The 25,274-nt window shown below is 46.2% G+C and overlaps 1 protein-coding gene across 3 annotated transcripts in view; it reads left to right on the top strand.

Annotated features, from left to right (window-relative positions):
- The window catches only part of PDCD11 (programmed cell death 11), a 51,504-nt gene that overhangs the window by 16,954 nt on the left and 9,276 nt on the right, over nucleotides 1-25,274 (top strand). For all 3 annotated transcript variants that reach the window (XM_031936171.1, XM_031936170.1, XM_031936169.1), the window contains 17 exons: nucleotides 1,186-1,392; nucleotides 2,036-2,160; nucleotides 2,340-2,400; nucleotides 3,074-3,220; nucleotides 4,558-4,809; nucleotides 5,863-6,003; nucleotides 6,525-6,719; nucleotides 7,642-7,812; nucleotides 9,475-9,694; nucleotides 10,810-10,959; nucleotides 11,365-11,480; nucleotides 12,805-13,346; nucleotides 15,435-15,497; nucleotides 20,774-20,879; nucleotides 22,577-22,666; nucleotides 22,876-22,978; nucleotides 23,407-23,584. In XM_031936171.1, the coding sequence (XP_031792031.1) occupies nucleotides 1,186-1,392; nucleotides 2,036-2,160; nucleotides 2,340-2,400; nucleotides 3,074-3,220; nucleotides 4,558-4,809; nucleotides 5,863-6,003; nucleotides 6,525-6,719; nucleotides 7,642-7,812; nucleotides 9,475-9,694; nucleotides 10,810-10,959; nucleotides 11,365-11,480; nucleotides 12,805-13,346; nucleotides 15,435-15,497; nucleotides 20,774-20,879; nucleotides 22,577-22,666; nucleotides 22,876-22,978; nucleotides 23,407-23,584 (2,867 nt within the window). The remainder of the gene's footprint in view (nucleotides 1-1,185; nucleotides 1,393-2,035; nucleotides 2,161-2,339; nucleotides 2,401-3,073; nucleotides 3,221-4,557; nucleotides 4,810-5,862; nucleotides 6,004-6,524; nucleotides 6,720-7,641; nucleotides 7,813-9,474; nucleotides 9,695-10,809; nucleotides 10,960-11,364; nucleotides 11,481-12,804; nucleotides 13,347-15,434; nucleotides 15,498-20,773; nucleotides 20,880-22,576; nucleotides 22,667-22,875; nucleotides 22,979-23,406; nucleotides 23,585-25,274) is intronic.

The raw sequence follows: 25,274 nt of genomic DNA, 5'->3' as shown, positions 1-25,274 counted from the left end.
TGAGGGGACACCTGGTACATAGTTTTCCGGCCTTGAGTAAACTCTCCTGCTAATTTTTATGTATTTATTTTATTATTATTTTTTGAGACAGGGTCTCACTCTGTCACCCAGGCTGGAGTACAGTGGCATAATGATCACTCATTGCAGCCTTGACCTCCTGGGCTCACTCAGGTGATTCTCCTGCTTCAGCCTCCCAAATGGTGCACGCCACCGTGCTTGGCTAATTTTTTTTTTTTTGAGACTAAGTCTCATTTCGTCACCCAGGCTGGAGTGCAGTGGCACAGTCTTGGCTCACTGCAACGTCTGCCTCCCATTTCAAGTGATTCTTGTGCCTCAGCCTCCTGAGTAGCTGGAAGTACAGGTACGTGCCACCATGCCCGGCTATTTTTTTTTTTTTTTTTTGAGACAGAGTCTTGCTCTGTCGCCCAGGCTGGAGTGCAGTGGCGCTATCTCAGCTCACTGCAGCCTCCGCCTCCTGGGTTCAAGCGATTCTCCTGCTTCAGCCTTTTGAGTAGCTGGGATTACAGGCGCATGCCACCACATCCAGCTCACTGCTGGGTTTTTTTTTTGTATTTTTAGTAGAGACGGGGTTTCACTGTGTTAGCCAGGATGGCCTTGATCTCCTGACCTCGTGATCCGCCTGCATCGGCCTCCCAAACAGCTGGGATTACAGGCATGAGCCACCGCTTCCAGCCTAACTTTTTGTTTTTTAAAACTAGCGATGAGGTTTCGCCATGTTGGCTAGGCTATCTCAAACTCCTGATCTCAAGTAATCTGCCTACGTCAGACTCCCAAAATGCTGGGATTACAGGCATGAGCCATGATCCCCGGCCTAATTTTTGTATTTTTTGTTGAGATAGGGTTTCACTATGTGTGCAGGCTGGTCTCTAACTCCTGAGCTCAAGTGATCCACCTGCCTCAGTATCCCAAAGTGCTGGGATTATCAGTGTGAGCCACTATACCTGGCTTGAGTAAGCTTTGATTTAGTCAGACATGGTCCCTATGGGACATTTTGACTTTGTTGCATGCTGCTTGAGTATGGAAGCCAGTTTGAGTACTTACATACTAAGGATGTGAGTACTCACATACCTGGTTAGCATGTGGAGAGGCTTGATGCCTGGAAGGTCTGCTCTAGGGTGCTCCTGTGTGCCTCCTCCTGCTCACCCTGCCTTTCCTTTTGTCTAGGTGAGGGCTTGCATCCTCTGCGTCCATCCTCGAACCAGAGTTGTGCGCCTGAGCCTGCGCCCCATCTTCCTACAGCCTGGACGCCCACTCACCCGACTCTCTTGCCAGAACCTTGGAGCGGTGCTGGATGATGTTCCTGTCCAGGGTTTTTTCAAAAAGGCTGGGGCCACCTTCAGGCTGAAGGATGGGATTCTGGCATATGCCCGGGTAAGGAGGCCTCTTTGTTTGGTCAGGGATCTTATCACTGAAAGGACTTTTGGAGCACAGGGGGCCATTTCTGCTTCTTTCATCCCTTGATGCTAGTTTAGAATTTCTGGATATTGCAGTTCTAATTCCTGTTCATAGTGATTAGACCAGTGTCTATTGACTGTGTTAGGATGCCTTAGAACCAGCTTGCCATATCTGATACTTGGTTAATGGTTAAGTGTAAGGATGAGTTAGGATCCAGACCAGGGCCCGGCAGAGATTTTCTTAAAGGGCTAGGTCATAAATACTTTAGGCTGTGAGTCCTGTGGTCTCTGTCCTAATTGTTCAACACTGTTGTTACGGCTTGAAAGCAGCCATAGACAGTACGTAAATGAACGGATGGCTGTATTCCAATACAACTTCTATTTACAAAAACAGGCACTAGGCACAATTGACTGACCTACGTTCTGGACTTTCTCTGACCTTCCTGAAATTCTGTGATGATAAAGAGCAGTTTTTTAGTGTGAAGAATTACTTAACCAGACAATCAAAGTACTGTTTTTATGGTACATGATTAGTGTTGAGTCTTCTCTATGGGCTGTAAGTTCTCATTGGCTCAGACCTATTGTCTCTGGCTTGTCCTCAATCACTTGGTACTTTGCAGCTCAGCCATCTCTCGGATTCTAAGAATGTCTTCAATCCTGAGGCCTTCAAGCCAGGGAACACTCACAAGTGTAGAATTATTGACTACAGCCAAATGGATGAACTGGCCTTGCTCTCTCTACGAACGTAAGTCTGTCGTTAACAGGTAGGGGTGTAGAGATGTGCACCTGTACATGTTCATATTCCGTTTCTCCTGGCTGTGCTTGGGGAGGGTTTTCTTTCTTGCCAGCATGACTGTGGTAGCCCTGAATTTTAGGCAACCTCTGCCCTAGTTTAGTTAATTCTGTGTTTTCTCTTTGTCCTAGATCTATTATTGAAGCTCAGTACCTTAGATATCATGACATCGAACCTGGGGCAGTGGTAAAGGTAAGACCTCAAGCATATAATTAGGTACTCCCTCAGTTTCAGGCGTTCTTTAGTTCACATACAGGTGACTGTCAGCTTGTTATACAGTCCTCATGTTAATACACTGAATGTCATGTTCCTTACCTTTGCCTGCTGACTAGAATTTCTTTCTTTTTCTTTGGGTAACTCGTAATTAATTTCAAGGTAAGATCTTACTAGCACCACCCAGCTACACAAAGGCAATAGATCATAAATCCTGAGATTTGGGATTTGATGGTAGTTAGTAGACCAGATCAAAAGTTAGTCCTGTGATTATTGAGCTACCTGGGATATTAGTGAGAAGCCAGTTCCAGATACCTGTCCTCTCCAACCATTTGGTTCTAATCGAGCAGCTCCCTTTATATGTAGTTTATTCCTTAGAACACCTTGACATAGTCCCTTTCTTTGGGGAATGTATTTTAAGGCACACAGAAAGCACGTGCTCACACAGAAAGATGTGAAGGCTCCCACAAATAAAGCTGATGAAATAATCCAGCTCAGGGTGGGGTGTGTGCTTCACCCATATGCCATCTGGAGTAACAGGCACAGTTAGCCCAGGAAGGTGGCTGTGAAGGGGAGGTGTGACATGCCTTGTAAGAGGTGGGGGAAAGGCCATTCTTGAGACATTGAGGCAGCTTATCTTTGGACTCTCTAGGGCATAGTGCTAACCATAAAGTCATATGGGATGCTGGTGAAGGTGGGCGAGCAGATGAGGGGCCTGGTACCTCCCATGCACCTGGCTGACATCCTGATGAAGAATCCGGAGAAGAAGTACCACATCGGGGATGAGGTCAAGTGCCGGGTGAGCCTCCTGAAGGGTCTCTTGGGATTTTGGCTAGATGGGAAGAGAGCAGTTCTCAACTGAAGTTTCTGCCTTTTTCCACAAAGTGAGTGTGTAATGTCTGTCGTGTGTCTAGTGCTGTACCTGGCATTGGGAAGAGAAAAGTGAGTCCCTGTTTTGTGTAGTATAATTGGGAGTTAAAATATTCATACATGAAGAGAGAGCAAGCTAGCCTGTGATCTTTTGCCATGTGGCTTGGTGCAGGTGGTGTGCTGTGGTCACACCTGAGAAAGGGGAGGCGAGGGTGGGCTGGAGCAGCCAGAATTGTTGACGTTATCAATAGCGACTGCCACTAACAGGTATTCTGTGCCAGTTTCTATGCTAGGCATGTGACAGGCATTATTTCATTTAATCCTTGAAACAACCCTAACAATTAAGTACTATTATTTTCATTTTGCAGGTGGGAAAATTAAAGCTTAGGAAAGCCAACTGTCTTGGCCAGAGTCACACAGCTAATAAACGGCAGAACCAGTTTTTGAATGTCAGCTCTGTATGACAATAATGTTTTCTAGATTTCTGGCAGAGGTAGCACTTGAACTAGAAAGGATAGGTAGGATTTGGGAGGTTGGGGAGAGCAAAGGGTGTGTTCCAGGCACAGAAATAGCCCTAGCAAAGCTGCCAAAACATGGGTGAGTTACAACAAAGGCTTGAATCCCAAGGAAAGCCTCATAGGGTTGTGAAGCTTCAGTATGATGATGCACACGGAGTGCTCCATGAGCAGGCACTCAGCATGTCAGATTTTCCTGTATTCATTTTATTTCATCATTATTGACTCAGCAGAGGTAATGATTGCCCATTGGTGCAAAATTTTACAGTAGTGGGATCAAGAGTTAAACATAGAGTTTTTCTGTCTTTAAGGAGATGACCTTCTGAGGGGGTGAAAGACAGTTGCATCTCCATCTTATTTAATAGCTAATAAACAGCCATACTAAGGTGGTAAATTGGTTCATCATTGGTTCTATTAGACTAGATGCAAGGCCCACTAGGAAGGAGCCAAGATGGTGTAGAAGTTAGTGTAACCAAGACTCCACAGAGGTGCCGTGAATGTTGCTTCATGGTCAGGAGAGGGTAGTGTGCAGCAATTTATGGGAGCAATTACATTTGAAATAGTGATTCGTATGCTCCAGATTGTCATACAGCAGGAAGCAAGAAGAATCTGCCACTGAGTTGATTAGAGAAAAAGCAATAGCAGGTTCTTGGGGAATGGCCCCATGGCTTTTGGGTTTAAGAGGTTGCAGAGACCAGCTCAGTGGCTCTCATGGTAACAGATAACTTGACAGCCTATGTCCCTCCCCTAGGTTTTGCTTTGTGACCCTGAAGCCAAGAAGCTGATGATGACCCTGAAAAAAACCCTGGTTGAGTCCAAACTACCTGTCATTACCTGCTATGCCGATGCCAAGCCTGGTCTGCAGACACATGGCTTCATCATCAGGGTCAAGGACTATGGCTGCATTGTGAAGTTCTACAACAATGTGCAGGGACTGGTGCCCAAGCATGAGCTCAGTACCGAGTATATCCCTGACCCAGAGAGAGTTTTTTACATTGGCCAGGTAACCTTTCCCCTAGACAGGTCCCCTCTACCCTTGGTGACCCCACAAACACAAATATGAAGGAGCAGTAAGTAGTAGGGCTGCCTTTAAGAGGCTGAGGAAGAGAGCACATGGGGCAGTGGGTATGAGCCGGCTAAATGGAGGAGACGGGGAACAGAACAGGGAGAAAGCCTTGGCGGGTTCAGCAGAAGCTGACAAGCTGATGGGTCTCAGGCATGCATGGAAGAGGTCAGTCTTGACCTGTGATAAACCTGTGCCTCTCATATCAGAGATTGTTGTGAGGTCACTGTCACCACACGGGGGCAGTGCTGTAAAACTAGTGAGTCTTGGTATCACTAGGAAAAACACTTTTTTATTCCTTTAAACGACTTTAAATGGATAGATAGTAATTGTACATATTTATGGGGTATAATGTGATATTTCTTTTTTTTTCTTTTCTTTTTTATTTTTTTCAAAACAGAGTTTCCCTCTGTCACCCAGGCTGGAGTGCAATGGTGCAATCTCAGCTCACTGCAACCTCCACCTCCCAGGCTCAAGCGATTCTCGAGCTTCAGCCTCCCAAGTAGCTGGGACTACAGGCATGTGCCGGCACACTCAGCTAATTTTTGTAGTTTTAGTAGAGATGGGATTTCGCCATTTTGGCCAGGCTGGTCTCGAACTCCTGGCTTCAAGCAGTCAGCCCGCCTTGGCCTTTCAAAGTACTGGAATTACAGGCCTGAGCCACTAAGCCTGGCCACCATGTGATATTTCAATACATGCTTACAATGTGTAATGATCAAACCAGGGTAATTAGCATCTCCATCACCTCAGAGAGAAAAATAATTTTTAAGACTTGGATGGTACAAAAAAGTTATTTATGTCTTCTGTTTATCCCAAAGCCTGCCCTGGGAGATTGTGTAGTTCTCAGTGCATTTCTTCTTTTCACTGCCTTCTCATCTGATCCAAAGGCTTGGTAGATCTCTCAAGGCCTCTGCAGCACTAGTGGAGGGCATGCTGCAGGGCCTGCAAGGTCTACTGGGAGGAGTTGGCCAAGCCTGTGTGGTTTCTCGCCAGGTGGTGAAGGTTGCCGTGTTGAACTGTGAGCCATCCAAAGAGAGGATGCTCTTATCCTTCAAGCTGTCGAGTGATCCAGAGCCAAAGAAAGAGCCTGCAGGACACAGTCAGAAGAAAGGAAAAGCCATTAACATTGGGCAGGTACCTGGACTTTTCTGGACAAGCTATTTTATGTTACAGTGGCAGAGAGCAGGGCACCACTAACACTTGGTGTATTGGAACCCATGAAGCGGAAAGATAGAGGTAGCTCGATAAGATTTTGGAGCTAGAGGGGTTCTTGAGAGAGGACCTCATATGCATTCCTTCCTGTGTGTCAGAACAAATGGAAGCTGTCCACGAAAGTCCTGTTACAGTGAGGCTCTTCAGCAGTGGGCTGCTGACCTCTTTCCTCTTGGGTCCCTAGGGCCAGCCTGCAGTTCTGGCTTTCCTGGGGCTCTGGGGAGGGACTTGAGAGAGGAGTGTGACGGGTCCACACATGAGTCCTCGTGCATGTGCACGTGCATGCATGCTGGGTGGTTGGGGTGGTGGGTGGTGTTTGGAAGAAAGCTGCCTCTTAGAGATCCTTGGTGTCGGAGTTTGATGCCTCCAAGCCCTGCCTGATCCAGACCAGGTTGTTCTCTGTTCATGACAAGTGCTATTTTTGTCTTCTCTTCCCTGGGTAGTTGGTAGATGTGAAGGTTTTAGAGAAGACCAAAGATGGGCTGGAGGTGGCTGTCCTGCCGCACAACATCCTTGCTTTCCTCCCCACATCTCATCTGTCGGACCACGTTGCCAACGGCCCATTGTTACATCATTGGCTCCAGGCAGGTGACATCCTTCACCGAGTCCTGTGTCTGAGCCAGAGCGAGGGGCATGTTGTATCCTTGACTGGTATCTGTGGAACAGAGGAAGGTGGGGGGCCATGGGCACTTGGATGGGAAATTCTGGGGAAATTAGTTAGAAACCTCATGGGGAAAAGACAGCTATTTGACCTCAGAAATACCTCCACAAAACCAAACCATTGACGAAGCCTGTGCTGTGGAAAGTAAGAACAGGCCTGAGTAAGTGCTGCCGGCAGATGCCGTTGGTCAGGGCGGAGTAGCCTGAAAGGTCATAGAGGGGGACTCTAGGGGGCTGGAGAAGGAGGCCCAGTGGGCTGCTCGGGAGCACATCTAGTTTTTTGGGGGCTTTCAGTGCTTGCCCCTTGGATTAGAACAATTAATACGGTGGCTTCTGTCCCCCTTTCCTCTTTTTTTTTCACTATGTGCCTTCTCCCCGCAGGGCTATAGGCTCAGGAATATTCCCTTTGGTCTTTGCGTAGGTGCTTTGAAGGAGCTTCTGCTCACAGAATGTAAAGTTCATTCTCCTTGAAGTAAAAACGGGCAGAGGAGGGAAAATGAGTTCATCAGTGTGAAGAGGGAGTAGTAGAGGATTGTGTGATGGCTGATCCAGCTGTCAGACCAGGGGGATGAGCCATCCCTTTTTGGTCTTCTCTAGTAATCTGCAGATTAGTGAATCGGGAATGGAATAAAACCGTGATTCTCAGCTGTAGTGTGCAGTTGGGCCATGCAGATGGCTGAGCCACACCAAAGTTTCCAATTCAGTAGGTCTGGGTGGTGCTTGAGAACTTGAATTTCTCCCACGTTTCAGGCAATGTTGATGCTGCTGGTCTGCACACTTAGAGAATTGCTGTAGGAGCAGAGGTCAGCCTGCAGTTCTGTCTTTCTCTGTGGAGAAAGGAGATGGGAGAGATGGACCTTTCTGCCCTTTCTGGAACATTCCTTGATGAAGTACCACTAGCTTCTTTGCAGGAAGCCAGCCTTGGTCTCCACAGTAGAAGGTGGCCAGGATCCCAAGAACTTCTCAGAAATCCATCCTGGAATGCTGCTCATTGGTTTTGTGAAGAGCATCAAGGACTATGGCGTGTTCATCCAGTTCCCCTCAGGTCTTAGCGGACTGGCCCCAAAAGCTGTAAGTTCAACTCCATGTACAAGGGCTTTGAGGAGAAATACAAGGTCACAGAACCTGAGGGCGGGTGGGGAGGAATATTCTTTTTTTCATTTTTTTTTATTTCATTCTTCTTCTTCTTATTTATTTATTATTTTTTTGAGACAGTGTCGTTCTGTCTCCCAGGCTGGATTGCAGTGGTGTGATCTCTGCTCACTGTAACCTCCGCCTCCAGGGTTCAAGCGATTTTCCTGCTTCAGCCTTCCAAGTAGCTGGTATTACAGGCACGCACCAACATGCCCAGCTTTTTTTTTTAATGGTAGAGACAGGGTTTTACCTTGTTGGCCAGGCTGGTCTTGAACTCCCGACCTTAAGCGATCCACCCGCCTTGGCCTCCCAAAGTGCTGTGATTGCAGGTGTGAGCTACCGCACCCGGCCAAGGATACTTTACTCTTTTGAAAGATTTTCAGGGGCACCACTTAAGGTGTGTGTGACGTAAAGGCACCTGGGAGGGGTGAGTGCAGCTGAGCTTTTGGCCCATGTTCCTCTTGCCCAGCTGTGTGACCATCTGGAGGAAGGAACTCCTTTCCCACTCCACACTACACATTGAAGGCCTTGGTCTCCAGTGTGAAGATAACTGCACTTGTTTTTATTCTCGGCACATTTAGACAGGGAAATTGATCATCCTGAGCTACTGAGTACAGGTTTTGCAGACTTCTGAGGTTTTTCAGGTGTTAAGGGACCAGAATGTCCTTGAAATTATTACCCCCCCCCACCCCCATGTCATTGAGTCCTGCACTTTTCAGATGGGAACAATCCCAGCAGTCCCCTAGCGGAGCCTCCTGGTGTGCCTGGCATGTCAGCCGGGGCCTGGGCGGGGATGGGACTCAACCAGAGTCATGGAAGACAGTCGAGCAAATGGCGTGCAGCTGATTGCTGCCGCAGATCATTCATCAGTATTTCTCCTCTGTAGGCCTGTCTCCCTGGTGTTTTGCCTGGGAAAATCTCATTTGCATCCCCTGCCAGAAACATTTTAAAAATGGTAGCAGAGGGGAGGGCCCCTGAACAAGCCCAGTGAGGGGCAGAGGGTTCCCGTGGGTTGTTAGGGGTGAGGACAGCCCTGGTGTCTGCCTGGCTTGCCGTGAATGTGACTTCTTGCCTGAGTGCCCTCTCCTGGAGGCTCTGGTTTTTTTGTTTGTTTGTTTGTTTTTGTTTTTGTTTTTGTTTTTTTTTGAGATGGAGTCTCACTCTGTCGTCCAGGCTGGAGTGCAGTGGTGCAATCTCGGCTCACTGCAACGTCTGCCTCCCGGATTCAAGTGATTCTCCTGCCCCAGCCTCCCAAGTAGCTGAGATTGCAGGTGCGTGCCACCACTCCTGGCTAATTTTTGTATTATTAATAGAGTCGGGGTTTCAGCATGTTGGTCAGGCTGGTCTGGAACTCTTGACCTCGTGATTCACTTGCCTCAGCCTCCCAGAGTGCTGGGATTACAGGCATGAGCCACTGCTCCCAGCCAATCCGGAACCTTTGTTTTTATGGAAGGGGAGTAGAGCTGTGTTCAGAGAGGGCCTGGGGGAGCTTCCTGGGCCCCATTTCCCCCACTCACATCTCCCTTTCTGGGGACATCAAGTGGGATGTCTTAACGAAGACCTTTCCTCTTCTCATCTCCTCCCTGTTCTTCTCTTCAGATCATGAGTGATAAATTTGTAACCTCCACAAGTGACCACTTTGTTGAGGGCCAAACAGTAGCAGCAAAGGTGACCAATGTGGATGAGGAGAAGCAGCGAATGCTGCTGTCACTGCGGCTGTCGGACTGTGCTCTGGGGGACTTGGCCACCACCAGCCTCCTCCTCCTGAGTCAGTGCCTGGAGGAGCTGCAGGGCGTGCGCAGCCTCATGAGCAACCGAGGTGGGGCACCTGTGGGGCAGGGGAGGCGGGCCAGGGGTGGGAGTATGTGTTGTAAATTACACCTGTTGTTAGGTGAGTTGCTGGGCTTCCCAGAACATAAGAAAAAATTTTTTTGGTTAACTTTTTTTTTTTTAATGGAAGTATGACCTGCATAAGTGCACAATTATTATTATTATCATTATTATTATTATTATTATTATTATTATTATTATTATTATTATTATTGAGGCCGAGTCTCACTCTGTCACCTGGGCTGGGGTGCAGTGGTGTGATCTTGGCTCACTGCAACTTCTACCTCCCAGGTTCAAGCGATTTTCCTTCCTCAGCCTCTGGAATAGCTGGGATTACAGGCACCCGCCACCATGCCTGGCTAATTTTTGTATTTTTAGAGAAGACAGGGTTTCGCCATGTTGGCCAGGCTGGTCTTGAAGTCCTGACCTCACGTGATCCACCCGCCCTGGCCTCCCAAAGTGCTGGGATTACAGGTGTGAGCCGCTGCGCCCGACCATAGTGCATAGTTATTACGTGTGCAGCTTAATCAATGTTTATATTACACCCCTCTAAGATAAAGGTCATTACGAGCATCCTAGATGTCCCCTTCTCCCCACTGCCAGTCCAGAGTCAAAGTTTCCCTTAGTTCTGTGGCTTTATATTTGCATTTGTTGTGAATTCACTCACCTTTTCACTTTTCATTCCTTTATTCAGCAGATGAAATGGAACTGGGAGCTGCCAGGCTTTGTAAGGGGTTATTATTCTGACCCTCTTAGACTTTGAACCATTGTGTGGGATTGTTGTAACTTTAATGTGGAATTTCATAGCAGGAGGCTTGAGAGGGGACAGTGAAAATTCAGAAACCGAAGGAAAGCCTATTTTCCTGGTATTTGTTGGCTACTCCCATGAATTATGGTCAGGTAGGATTAGCAAGGGGCTTAGGTCTGTCTGCCTGTGACAAGAGTTTTCGTGGATACTGAACATTTTTGCAAAAAGTGATTTTACCTTGTCAGTGGTTCCAGTGCTCCACTGTCCTCCGTGGTGACAGCACACTGCCAGAGGAAAAGAACAGTGAGAGTGTTGTTTCATGGTACTAATCCGTGTTGCCTTCGGGTCTCTGGCAGACTCTGTGTTGATCCAGACGCTGGCTGAGATGACCCCAGGAATGTTCCTTGACCTAGTGGTGCAGGAGGTGTTGGAAGATGGCTCTGTGGTATTCAGTGGGGGTCCGGTGCCCGATCTGGTCCTGAGAGCCAGCAGATACCATCGTGCAGGTGAGTGCTTCTGTCTTACCCATTGTGGTTGGTGGGAGGACCCTTTGCCCATTGCTCCCTCTCCTGGATATAGAATTTCTAAATACTTAGGGTAGATGAGTTAATTCAGTAGAGATTTTTGGCATGCCTACCTTGAGTGAATGTAAAAGCTTAGGTACGAATCCTTTAATTGTTACAATTGGGTAAATCTAGATTTTTATATATTAGGTTATGTAAATTAAGGCCCACCTGAACTTGAACTATGGGCGATAGACCCTTGGTTTCCCTAATTATGGCCCTCATGGACCCAGGACGTGTGTCCTCTCTGCTTTCTTGGATCTAAGGGGTAGCAGCTACACGTGAGAGGTGCTGCTCTCCCTTCACCCTGTTCCAGAAGGATAATCACACTGTGATTCTGCACTGCAGGGCAGGAGGTGGAATCTGGGCAGAAAAAGAAGGTTGTGATCTTAAATGTTGATCTTTTGAAGTTGGAAGTGCACGTTTCCCTTCACCAGGACTTGGTGAATAGAAAAGCTAAAAAGGTAAGCTTGCTTCTGACTTCCATTTTCGTGGTTTCACATGATGCACCCTTCAACCCCACACTTCCAGTTCGGGAATTCCAACTCAGATGCCTGTAGCGAGGGCCCTATGTCTGAATGGATCCAGGACACCCCTGGTTTAGACCTCTCGTCCTGGTGTGGTTCATAGTGCTGATTTCTATTCTGGTTCTGGTGATAAGTTACATGGGCACTCTATCTTTAGGGCCAAACAAATAAATAGTGCAGGAATGGAGCTGGCTGTGTGGGTAGGGAGTGGCTGGCCTCGACTCTGACAAGCTGGGGAGTGCATGCCCAGCCCGCATGGGGCTGAGACTGTTCAGTCCTGCCCAATTGTTGTCGGGTGGGAATATCTGGGGCTACTGCTGCTTGAATTTTAAGAGAAGGCAGAATTTGGATTTTTATTTGAAATAAAAGCTGAAAATGTTGGAAACTTATTTTTTTAGAATAAGTTAGGCATGAGCCGAACAGCATGTCTGTGGGCAGTTCAGACCTCCAGGCTGTGTGTCCACACCCTCATCTGCCTTGTCTTCTGGACCCTTGTGTGACATAAGAATGGGTTTGAGGGAAATCTCAAAATTATTATTTTTCTCTGGGTGATGAATATATTTGGTTATTGTCTAAAGCACTTATTAGGCACCTAGTTGCATAGAGTATGGTGCAGTATAGATACAATCCTTAATTTCTAGTTGCTTACAGTATTAAGAGTTTAGAACAGACAGAGAGAGAATGGAAAGCAATACTAACCTCTCATTCAGTTTTCTAGCAGGACCCTGTACCATTTTATCACCTAAGGGAAACGGGCATACAAGAGCATGAGCAGAATTTGGATTTTGAGGAAAGAGAGGTTAGGTGCCTTGCACACAATAAGCTCTCAGTAATGACTCTATTCATTGCTTGGGTGGAAGAGTGATTAAATTGGGGATGGGGAGCTGCAGGACAGAGTCAGGAACCACAGTGTCTATAAGCTGAGAGAGCTGTTAGAGGTTGCAAGGCTGTGCATCAGAATTATCTCAATAACTTGTAAAATTCAGATTTAGTAGATCTAGGATAGGGTCTTGCAATTTAAGGTGAAAGCAAAACAAAACCAAGCCAAGGTAATTCAGAGGCAGCCCCATGAGTTTAGTGTACAGGAGAGAAAGCTAGGTCCAGGGAGTGAAGGCTAGTCTGTTCCAGCTCAGACCAGCCTTGGGTTCCCTCGCCTTGGGACCCCAGAGGGTTTCCTTAGCTATACCTTGCCCAGTGGGGCCATGAGTGAGTGACCATGCTGTGTAAGGAAAGCAGGGATGGTTGCTTTTCTCTCTTCTAGCTAAGGAAGGGCAGCGAACACCAGGCGATTGTGCAGCACTTGGAGAAGTCGTTTGCTGTTGCCTCCTTGATAGAGACTGGCCACCTGGCAGCTTTCTCCCTTACCTCTCACCTCAACGACACCTTCCGCTTTGACTCAGAGAAGTTGCAGGTGGGACAGGGTGTCTCCCTAACCCTCAAGACCACAGAACCAGGAGTGACTGGCCTTCTTTTGGCTGTGGAGGGGCCGGCTGCCAAGAGGACCATGAGGCCGACCCGGAAGGACTCTGAGACAGTTGATGAGGATGAAGAAGTGGATCCAGCTCTGACTGTAGGAACCATAAAGAAGCACACCCTCTCCATCGGGGACATGGTCACAGGGACTGTCAAGTCCATTAAGCCCACCCATGTGGTTGTGACTCTGGAAGATGGCATCATTGGCTGTATCCATGCCTCCCACATTCTAGATGATGTTCCAGAGGGCATCTCTCCTACTACCAAACTGAAGGTTGGGAAGACGGTCACTGCCCGAGTGATTGGTGGGCGAGACATGAAGACATTCAAGTATGGAGGCTTGCAGGGGTGGCCTGACTTCTAGGGGAGATTGTTGTTGAGGGAGGACTGGGAAAGTAGGCGGGCTCCAAAAAGTTGCATGTAAGTCAGATTCTCTTTTCGTTAACAAAAGGCATTCACCAAAGAATTGTTTTGCATGATTCTTCTTTTTTTTTTTTTTGAGACGGAGTCTTGCTCTATTGCCCAGACTGGAGTGCAGTGGCGTGATCTTGGCTCACTGCAAGCTCCGCCTCCCAGGTTCATGCCATTCTCCTGTCTTAGCCTCCCAAGTAGCTGGGACTACAGACACCCGCCACCATGCCCAGCTAACTTTTTGTGTTTTTAATAGAGATGGGGTTTCACCGTGTTAGCCAGGATGGTCTCCATCTCCTGACCTTGTGATCCACCCACCTCTGCCTCCCAAAGTGCTGGGATTACAGTGCATGATTCTTTTTAAAAATGTGGAATATATGGTGTGGTTGTTAAGAACATGGGTTCGGAGTCAAACCTGGGTTTGAATTCTAGATTAACTGTGACCATGTGGCAGTAGCTACTTGACTCCAAATTTTATTTTCTTAATTTTTTTTTTTTTTTTTGAAACGGAGTCTTGCTGTCGCCCAGGCTGGAGTGCAGTGGCACGATCTTGGCTCACTGCAAACTCCGTCTCCCAGGTTCATGCCATTCTCCTGCCTCAGCCTCCCAAGTAGCTGGGACTACAGGCGCCCATCACCACACCCAACTAATTTTTTATATTTTTAGTAGAGACGGGGTTTCACTGTGTTAGCCAGGATGGTCTCGATCTCCTGACATGATCCACCCACCTCAGCCGCCCAAAGTGCTGGGATTACAGGCGTGAGCCACCGCGCCCGGCCTATTTTCTTAATATGTAACGTGAGAATCGTGGTAGCGACTACCTTGTAGGGCCATGGTAACAACTGAAAGAGAGAATGTGTAGTCTGTTCTTTGCCTAGTGGATTGCCTGCCTCAGTTGCTGTGCTGTATACATCTGCAGTTGTCATAATCCATTCTCCACATCCCACCTTAATTATCCTCATTTGCTTTAAATCTTGTGCCACATGTTACTGTAGCAGAAATTATTGCTATAACAAGAAGAGCAAAAGAAGAATTCAAAGTCTGGCCAATGATTTGCATATTAATTTCAGTAGCCAACTGTGGGGTCTTCAGTAAGTCATTTATCCTCTAAATAAAGACCTCAGTTTCCTTATTTTTAGAACGAAAGAATTGGAGTGTATAGACCGTAAGGAAAATTGTTTTCAGGATCTAATATGACAGTCCTAAAAGATCAGGCCAGGCACAGTGGCTCACGCCTGTAATTCCAGCACTTTGTGAGGCTGAAGCGGGTGGATCACCTGAGGCCAGGAGTTCGAGACCAGCCTGGCCAATATGGTGAAACCCCTTCTACTGAAAAAACAAAAACTAGCCGGGCACAGTGCCCGTAGTCCCAGCTAGTCGGGAGGCCGAGGCAGGAGAATCACTTGAACCCGGGAGGTGGTGGTTGTAGTGAGCTGAGATCGTGCCATTGCACTCCAGCCTGGGCAAGAGAGTGAGACTCCATCTCAAAAAAAAAAAAAAAAAATCAGATGAGGCTGGGTGTAGTGGCTGAACCCTGTAATCTCAGCACTTTGGGATGATGAGGGAGGTGGAAAACTTGAGCCCAGGAGTTCAAGACCTGCCTGGGCAACATGGTGAGACCCCATCTCTACAAAAAATAAAAATAAAAATTAGCCGGGCATGGTGGCATACACCTGTAATCCCAGCTACTTGGGAGGCTGAGCTGGGAGGATTGCTTGAGCCCAGGAGGTTGAGGCTATTCCAGCTTGGGTGACAGAGTGAGACCTTGTCCCAGGAAAAAAAAAAAAAAAAAAAAAAAAAGATCAGATGAACCTGCTCCTTACTATTAACTGCAAAGGTTGGGGATGGAAACTTTCAGCCTGACACATCTCCCTTCAGTGGTGGTGTGACAGTGGAACAGGGTGCTTTTGTGAGCTTGGTTTGGTGGAGAGTAGAGAGAAATCCTGACCTACAGATTACTGTGTTACAGAGATGAAGAGAAATGATTCAGCTTATTTGTTTCTCCAGGTTTCTCCCAATAAGTCACCCCAGATTTGTTCGAACCATCCCGGAGCTGAGTGTTCGGCCAAGGTGAGGGGGACGTTAGCAGCACTGTCTTATGGAAGGAGCACTGGGCTTTGGAATTAGGAATCCTGAGTTAGAATCTTGATTTTACCAGTGTTAGGATTTATTTTTGCCTTTCTCTGTCCAAGTTTTCTTATTTCTCCAGTGGGGATATTTGGTTCTCTTAGGGCTAGAGGGATCATATGAAAATTAATGCAAAAGCTGTGTATAGGTTTTAATTACCAATTTAAAGCCTGGTTTCAGTTCTGTTTGTCAGCATGTCACAAAAAGAAACATTTTTGCTCTTAACCCAATTTTCTATAACTCAGTAATTCCCTAAATAAGCAAAATGTATCCAAGAATATCTGTTATTTCAACCTGGATGACTGCTTGGTGGGCTGGAAGCTGAGCTAGAATTTCAGGTCATGCTGGGGTAGATTCTGTAGAGAAGAGTGTTCCATAAGATACTGTGTGGGGAGGAGAACAAGGAGTTCTCTAGAAGAACCCAGCCGCTGAGATCGATAGACTCTTAGAGAATAAAGCTAGATGCATATGACCTTAATTAAGAAAGGCTCTGCAGCTCAGTCCTGGGATCCATCCAGGTTGTACATCTTATGCACTTAGAGATTTATAGAACAGCCTCCAGAGTAATTTCCAGGGCCAGACACTGGCTCACCTGTAATCCCAGCACTTTGGGAGGCTAAGGCAGGTGGATCACTTGAGGTCAGGAGTTCCAGACCAGCCTGACCAACATGGTGAAACCCCGTCTCTACTAGAAATACAAAATTAGCTGGGTGTGGTGGTGGGCGCCTGTCATCCCAGCTACTTGGGAGAGTGAGGCAGGAGAATCATTTGAATCTGGGAGACCGAGGTTGGATGAGCCGAAATCTTGCCGTTGTGCTTCAGCCTGGGCAACAAAAGCGAAACCCGTCTCAAAAGAAAAAAAAAAAAAAAACAAAGGAAATATTCCTGGCACATTGAGTTTCAGATGCTAATAACACTTTTGGGACTTCAAAGTAAGCCCTAAACTAAAGTTTCAGAATAATAAGATTTGGGGGATGAATTATATTCCTATTTGTTAACTCTGTGGTTTTCTTAGTTTTGTAGATTTTGATTGTGTTTACCCTCCAGTCTTTGTTGGAAAATGAAGAAACCTCTTCATATTAATGGTTTCAGCCTGCAGTATCTTCACCTCTGACATGTGATGTCTTGTTTTAATTAAATCCTTAATTAGGGTTGAGATTAAGTAGTTTATTCAAACTAAGGATAGATATCTTAAATTAACAAGTACACAGGGGATGAGTCAGTGGACTCTGGGAACACTGAGATCCTAAATGTTTTTTGATCCTAAGAGTACTGAGGAACCCCTCATTAACACTGCTAGTGTTGGAAGACTATGGTATGAGCCAGAGTGGGGGTACTTGGCTGTAGCAGAGTGGGCCACTTCAGGAATTCAGTGGATTTGTTAAGGAGGTGGGAGATGTAGAGTTATAATAACAGATAGACAGATGGCCAGACACACTCCCAGACAGATGGCCAGACATCTTCCACTTCCTCCATGGACCTTTGTTGTACTGTGACTTGTTTTAATCTTAAGGCTCTTGAGAAACATAGTGAATTTCTCATGCTTATGTTTTAAAATAAATATTTTGAAGTCAGGATGAAAAACATTTAACTGACAGTTTTGACTTAACAGAGGAATTGTAGCCGTATTTTTATTTCCCATTTTGTATGGGGATCTCTTGCAGAAAGAGAATGCTGTCTGTTCTAGAGCTGAGTCTCAGAGGTGTTGAGGGGCACTCAAGGTTAAGATTCATCTTACCTGGTTACTCCTCTGGAGGGCTGGGAGGAAAGAGGCAAGGCCATTCAGGAGTGTTAAAAGGTGTCTCTGGCACTCCTGTTAGCCAGTGAGTTTTCTCATAGGTCCCCATTTAGTACTGCCAACTCTGGTTTTTTCAGGGGGGTGCTCTTTTTGGAGAGGAAGTTTCAAATCACTTCAGGAAAAGAACAAAGGATAACGCATATCCGTATATGTGGTGGGTTTGGTTTGGTTTGGTTTAAATAACAGAAATTTGTTTTCTCCCAATTTTGGAGGCTAGAAGTCCAAGGTCAAGGTGTTGACAGGTTTTGTTTCTTCTAAGGCCTCTCTTCCTGTCTTACAGATGGCTGTCTTCTCCCCATGTCTTCACATGGTCTTCCTTTCATATGTATCTGTGTCCTCATCTGTCATTTTAAAAAATTACAGTAACAACACATACATTTACCCTCTTAACAGTTTTCAGATGTACATTACAATATTGTTAACTAAATGCATGTTGTACAGCAAATCTCTAGAAGCTTTTTGTCTTATGTGACTGAAACTATACCTATTGAACGGCAACTCTGCTTCTCCCTCTCTTCCGCCCTTGGCAACCACCATTTCCCCTTCAATCCTGGTAAATCTGACTGTTCTAGGTACCTCATGTAAGTGGAACACATACAGTATGCATCCTTTTGTGACTGGCTTATTTCACTTAGTGCAATGTCTTCAAGGTTTATCCATTTTGCAGCATGTGTCAGAATGTCCTGTCTTGTCTTTTTTCTTTTTTTAGAGACAGGGTCTTGTTCTGTCACCCAGGCTGGAGTGCAGTGGCGTGATCATGACTCACTACAGCCTTGACCTTCTGGGCCCAAGTGATCCCCCTGCCTCAGCCCCCCGAGTAGCTGGGACTACAGGCATGCACCAACATGCCTGGCTAATTTTTTTTTTTTTTTGTAAAGATTGAGTTTTGCCTTGTTGCCCAGGCTGGTCTCAAACTTCTGAGCTCAGGCAATCTGCCTGCCTCGGCCTCCCAAAGTGCTGGGATTATAGGCATGAGCCACTGTGTCTGGCATATCCAGTCTTTTCAAGGCTGAATAATATTCCATTGTACATATGTGCCACATTTTGTTTATCCACTCATTGGTCAATGGACATTTAGGTTGCTTGTGCCTCTTGGCTATTGTGAATAGTACTGCATTGAACATGAGTGTGCAAATATATCTTTGTGATCCTGATTTCAGTTCTTTTGAGTATATTCCACCTATAAGTGGAATCGTTGGATTGTATGGTAATTCTGTTTTTCTGAGAAACTTCCATACTGTTCTCCATAATCACTGCACCATTTTACATTCTCATCAACTGTGCACAAGGGTTTCTGTTTCTCTACATCCTTGCCAACACTCGTTATTTTCTTTCTTTTTTTTTTTTTTTTTAAATAGTGGCCATCCTAATGGGTATAAGGTGATATCTCATTGTGCCTTTAATTTGCTTTTTGTGATAATTGGTGATGTTGAGCATCTTTTCATTTGCTTATTGGCCATTGGTGTATCTTCTTTGGAGAAATGTCTATTGAAGTCCTTTCTCTCTGTTTTTAGACGGAGTTTTACTCTTACTGCCCAGGCTAGAGTGCAATGGCACAATCTCAGCTCACTGCAGCCTCCACCTCCTAGGTTCAAGTGATTCTCCTGCTTCAGCCTCCTGAGTAGCTGGGATTATAGGCACCCATCACCACGCCCAGATAATTTTTTTTTTAAATTTGAGATGGAGCCTCGCTCTGTCACCCAGGCTGGAGTGCAGTGGCGTGATCTCGGCTCACTGCAAGCTCCGCCTCCTGGGTTCACGCCATTCTCCTGCCTCAGCCTCCTGAGTAGCTGGGACTACAGGTGCCCGCCACCATGCCTGGCTAATTTTTTGTATTTTTAGTAGAGACAGGGTTTCACTGTGTTAGCCAGGATGGTCTTGATCTCCTGACCTCATGATCCACCCGCCTCAGCCTCCCAAAGTGTTGGGATTACAGGCGTGAGCCACTGCGCCCGGCCAATTTTCTTTTTCTGAGATGGAGTCTCTTACTGTTGCTCAGGCTAGAGTGCAGTGGTGCAGTCTCGGCTCACTGCAAGCTCTGCCTCCCGGGTTCATGCCGTTCTGCTGCCTTAGCCTCCTGAGTAGCTGGGACTATAGGCGCCCGCCACCATGCCTAGCTAATTTTTGTATTTTTTAGTAGAGACGGGATTTCATTATGTTGACCAGGCTGGTCTTGAACTCCTGACCTCGTGATCCACCCGCCTCGGCCTCCCAAAGTGCTGGGATTACAGGCGTGAGCCACAGCACCCAGCCTCCAGCTAATTTTTTGTATTTTTAGTAGAGACAGGGTTTCATCATGTTGGCCAGGCTGGTCTCAAACTCCTGACCTTAGGTGATGCACCTGCTGTGGCCTCCCAGAGTGCTGGGTCAATTCTTACTTTACTAGATAGGAAAGTTCCCATTTTCTACATTAGGGAGCACTTGGTATTGCATTTTACAGATTTACTAATATTTTATTGGTGAGTTTGGTTCATTTGGGCTTAGAAATTATTTGAATTGGTAAGTAGGGGTGGCAGTTCTGTGATTCCTTCGAGGTGATTGTGGACCGGTAACTTTCAGGCTACATCCCTTTGTGGCTTTTCTGAGAAGAAAAAAGAAAAAGGCTGAGTGCCGTGGCTGACATCCATAATCCCAGCACTTTGGGAGGCCAAGGCCAGTAGATCACTTGAGGTCAGGAGTTCGAGACCAGCCTGGCCAACATGGTGGCTTTGTTTTTACTAAAAATACAAAGAAATTAGCCGGGTGTGGTGGTGGGTGCCTGTAATCCCAGTTACTTGGGAGGCTGAGATATGAGAATCACTTGAACCTGGGGGGTAGAAGTTGCAGTGACCTGAGATTGTGCCACCGCACTCCATCCTGGGTGACAAAGCAAGACTCTGTCTCAAAAAAAAGAAAAAAAAATTACTTGAATAAATGAATGCTCCTTTTATTAAAAAAAAAAAAAAAATCAAGAAAATGCTAATGGAAGGGTAGCATAGGGCAGAGAGCCCTGGATTTTGAGTCAGAAGCCCTGACTTTAACTACTGGTTCAATAGCATAAAATGCGCTTAATATCTACCCTCCTGAACTCACACAGTTGTCAAATTCAGTGAGAGAATTTTTTAATGCAGTTTTGCAAACTAAAGCAACAAAGTATTATGAAAGAAGTAAAACAATTTTGTTTCCTGAGTTTATAAAGGCTATTATGGGCTACCTTCTTTAAAAGCAGCTTGTTCATAAGTAGGTGAATGAAATGGAAAAGATTAGCCTTCGGCCAGTATTGTGGACATTCCCCTTTGAGGAGAGAAACAGGGCCTTGGAGGGTGGGTGTGAGTAGGGGAGTCCTGTATAGTCAATCCATAGCCACTTGGGAGAGATGGTTTCAAACTCGAAGTCTTATCCAGTGGTGGGTTTACTCTTTACATTTCCTTTCTGCAAACAGTGAGCTGGAGGATGGCCACACTGCTCTTAACACTCACTCTGTTAGCCCTGTGGAGAAGATTAAACAGTACCAGGCCGGCCAGACTGTTACTTGCTTCTTAAAGAAGGTAAGAAGTTTTGCCACTCGGCAATGAGATGTCATTCTTCTTTCAGAAGAAATGGTCATGACATTGGAGAAAAAAGCCATTAGCAGAGAAACGCATTTGAGTCTGTGCTACCATGCTGGGTTTGTGGGAGACCGTACATGGCCTCTGCCACTGAAGAACTTCTGGTCTAATTAGGGAGCTAAAATATGGCTTACACACGATTAGTAAGCAGCTCATAATTCAATATGTTGGTAGATTAATTGTAGAAATGGAAAGCAAAATATAGGGCAAGATTTAGAATATAAACGTATGTAATTTGGATTTCAGATTCATGCTTTTCATGAAGTTCAGGTGCTCTGTAAAACAACATGAAATTGGGTGCCAGATTATGTGTTCCAACCCCAACTGGAACAGGAGTTCAAAAAGGAAAGAAAGCAACCTGTACTGATTGAAACATAGGAGAGGCAGCTGGATTGGGTTTGACCTTGAATAATAACACCTCTCCATTGTTGCCATATTCCTCTTTGATGACCATCTCTGAGCATGATCGTCACTGATGCTTGATCCCTTCAGTTACCTATTGTCTATAGACATTCATACGCCCCAGATGCCTTAGCGTAGCAGATAAGGCTCTTCATAATCTGACCCTCCATGCACCTTATGTGGCAGTATTCTGAAAAGCTTCTCTGTCTTTTTCCCTTCCTGTCTTTATTTGTGCTGGTTTCTACCTTCTATTCCAGTTGCCTACTGCCCTTCAAGCTTCAGCACAGATAACCTTCCCTCTTTACTAGTTACTGTAGCATGTTGTACTTCCTACATGTTGCTTGCTGTTGTAGTTATTTGCATACTGATTTGACTTACTGCTTGTAGGCTGTAAGCTCCTTGAAGGCAGGTCCTGGCTTTTATTTATCACTATGATGCCATGTAGACAGAAGCTGCTTGATAAATGATTTGTTAAATTGACTTGAAAATTTGAGTATGTATTTATGGCCGGGCGTGGTGGCTCATGCCTGTAATCCCAGCACTTTGGGAGGCCGAGGCAGGCGGATCACTTCACGTCAGGAGTTCGAGACCAGCCTGGCCACCATGGTGAAACCCCATCTCTACTAAAAATGCAAAAAATTAGCCGGGCCTGGGGTGAGCGCCTCTAATTCCAGCTACCCTGGAGGCTGAGGCAGAAGAATCACTGAAACCCAGGAGGTGGAGATTGCAGTGAGCCGAGATTGCCACCACTGCACTCCAGCCTAGGAGACAGAGCGAGACTCTGTCTCAAGAAAAAGAGAAAATTGGAGTGCGTATTTAGGGCAAGACACTGCATAAACAGTAAAGGATCCAAATTGGTTTAGAAATAAAAAATTGGCCTCTGGAGATGGTTAACAATCACTGGGCACAGCTGAGCTTGGAGGAGGCTACAGAGGTCTATGGGATTGGTTCTCCAGCTTGAGGACATCTCTGGAGTCTCTTTTGCTTCATGGTCAGCTGAGACCCTGGGAGAGATGCACATTCTGCTAGGCTGGCAAAGGCTCTGAGCTGGAGTCTGAGGGAAGCCGGTGAGAAGTGGAGGTTGGGCAAGGGCAGTGGGATGGAAGGGTGGATTCCTGTTCCTTGGAAAAGTATTGTACTGGAGCCCTTTCCACCTTAGAGTTTTAGGAAAGTTTTAATGGCGGGAAACCTTGTATTTGTATTTGCCCTACTCTGGTTCCTTTTTTTTCCCTCAGTACAATGTGGTGAAGAAATGGCTTGAGGTGGAGATTGCCCCAGACATCCGGGGGAGAATTCCCTTATTGCTCACTTCTCTGAGCTTCAAGGTCAGTGTGCTTGAGATCCCTGGAGAGGGGACCCAAGCTGCCTAAGCTTGGCTCAGTGTCTGGTGTGTGGGTTCACAGTGGGTTTAAGGAACCTTGTTCTTATTTAAGGATTGGTTTGGGAGATACTTGCTATGGAGACTTAAATGCTATGGTTTTGGATAAATGACAGCCTTTCTTCAAGCATCACAGGAGTTTTCTTATCCTTCCAGGTTCTGAAGCATCCAGATAAGAAGTTCCGGGTTGGCCAGGCCCTGAGGGCCACCGTTGTTGGCCCAGATTCCTCCAAGGCCTTCTTATGCCTGTCCCTCATAGGTGTGGGAATAAAACAGTGCCTGGTTGGGGAAAGGAAGTGGTGGGAAGGGGTGGGATGGGTTTTCAACTTTTGCTCAAGTTGGAGGACCCCTTCAGTATTGGAATCCTCAGAAAGCCTGGTGTGGTACCTTCTTGGAACAGTTCTTCTCTTGGGCTTCGCTCTGGCCCAGTTATTCCGCTACTCTCTGAGTTACCTTTACCTACACAGGTGTTTTTCTCAAGTCCCTGGGAAAGAGTTGTTCACCATTTGGCCCTGGGGTTCTTGGCTGCATGACAGGGTGATCTCAGTCTAGATGGTTCTGGATCATTCAGCCCGGATACCCCAAGTCTGGGCAGCCTCCACCATCCCCAGCCTGTGTGTGGCCAGCATTCCCGCTCCTCCCTTAGCTCATGTCCTCTTCCCTGAATCAGGTTGGTTCTTCCACCAGGTCCTCACAAGCTTGAGGAAGGGGAAGTGGCCATGGGCCGAGTGGTGAAGGTGACTCCCAATGAGGGACTAACCGTCTCCTTCCCCTTTGGGAAGATAGGAACAGTCAGTATATTTCACGTGAGTGACTCCTACTCCGAGACGCCCCTGGAAGACTTCGTCCCCCAAAAGGTTGTCAGGTAAGCCAGGTGTTCTTTCTCTTTTCACCTCTCTGTGGAATTGGTGTATTTTTTTTAAAATGTCGTTGTAATACATGACTTTTTATCAGAAAAAACAGGTTTATGAAATAGAAAATGAAAATTTGTCACCCCTCTGTTTCTCTACCACTTTTTGCCATTATATACTTTGACTTCTATCTTTCTAGACTTTAATGCATATATATAGTTTTTCTTCATATAAATAATACAATATCATTTTATATATTGTTTTTTTCTCATAGCAGTTTATCATGGATTTTTTTCCTTTTCCATGCTAATATATCAAAATCTGTTTTGTCCTTTTACCTTATTTTAAAACGTTTGTTTAGTATTCTGGGTTTTTTTAATTGAAATTTATGTGACCAATTCTCTGTTGATAGACAATACTTTTTTTTGATAGGCAATAATGTTGAAGGATCTTTGTACATATATTTGGGTTTTGTTTTTTTTTTTTTAAATTGAGACAGAGTCTGGCTAGAGTGCAGTGGCATAAGATAGAGTCTGGAGTGCAGTGGCATGAGACACAGTGTTTTTTTTTTAACTGTGACAGATTGCAGTGCATAGGCTAGAGTGCAGTGGTGCGATCTCAGGTCACTGCAGTCTCCTCCTCCCAAGTTCAAGCAATTCTCATGCCTCAGCCTCCCAAGTAGCTGGGATTACAGGCATGCGCCATGACGCCTGGCTAATTTTTGTACTTTTAGTAGACACTAGGTTTTGCCATGTCAGCCAGGTTGGTCTCGAACTCCTAACATCAGGTGATCTGCCCACCCCGGCCTCCCAAAGTGGTGGGATTACAGGCGTGAGCCACGGTGCCTGGCTCTTTCGCACATATTTGGATACTAATACAGGTATGTTTGGTAAATAAATTCCTAGAGGTGAAATTGATGGGTTACATGCCGTCCAAAATGACTGTGCTAATTTATGTCCCCACTAACAGTAAATATGACTGTCCATTTCTCATACCACTGTTGGCACTGGATATTTTAAATTTGTATCTTAGCCATTGGTTCAGCAAAAATTGGTCTCTTGTTTTTTTCTTTTTCTTTTTTTTGAGATGGGGTCTTGCTCTGTCCCCCAGGCTCGAGTGCAGTGGCGCCATCTCGGCTTGCTGCAAACTCCACCACCCGGGTTCACGCCATTCTCCTGCCTCAGCCTCCCGTGTAGCTGGGACTATAGGTGCCCCGCCACCACGCTCGGCTAATTTTTTGTATTTTTAGTAGAGACGGGGTTTCACCGTGTTAGCCAGGATGGTCTCGATCTCCTGACCTCGTGATCCGCCTGTCTCGGCCTCCCAAAGTGCTGGGATTACAGGCGTGAGCCACCACACGCCCGGCTTCTTTTTTTTTTTTTTTTTTTTTTTTTGAGACAGAGTCTTGCTGTGTTGCCCAGGCTGGAGTGCAGTGGCACAGTCTGGGCTCTGGGTTTTTTGTTGTTGTTGTTGTTGAGACAGAGTCTCGCTCTGTCGCCCAGGCTGGAGTGCAGTGGCCGGATCTCAGCTCACTGCAAGCTCCGCCTCCCGGGTTTACGCCATTCTCCTGCCTCAGCCTCCCAAGTAGCTGGGACTACAGGCGCCCGCCACCTCGCCCGGCTAGTTTTTTGTATTTTTTTGTAGAGACAGGGTTTCACCGTGTTAGCCAGGATGGTCTCAATCTCCTGACCTCGTGATCCGCCC

Source organism: Piliocolobus tephrosceles, chromosome 9, assembly GCF_002776525.5.
Source record: "Piliocolobus tephrosceles isolate RC106 chromosome 9, ASM277652v3, whole genome shotgun sequence".
Lineage (NCBI taxonomy): Eukaryota > Metazoa > Chordata > Mammalia > Primates > Cercopithecidae > Piliocolobus > Piliocolobus tephrosceles.
Note: the sequence above shows the minus strand (reverse complement) of the source record. Positions and strands in the feature narration are given on the sequence as shown.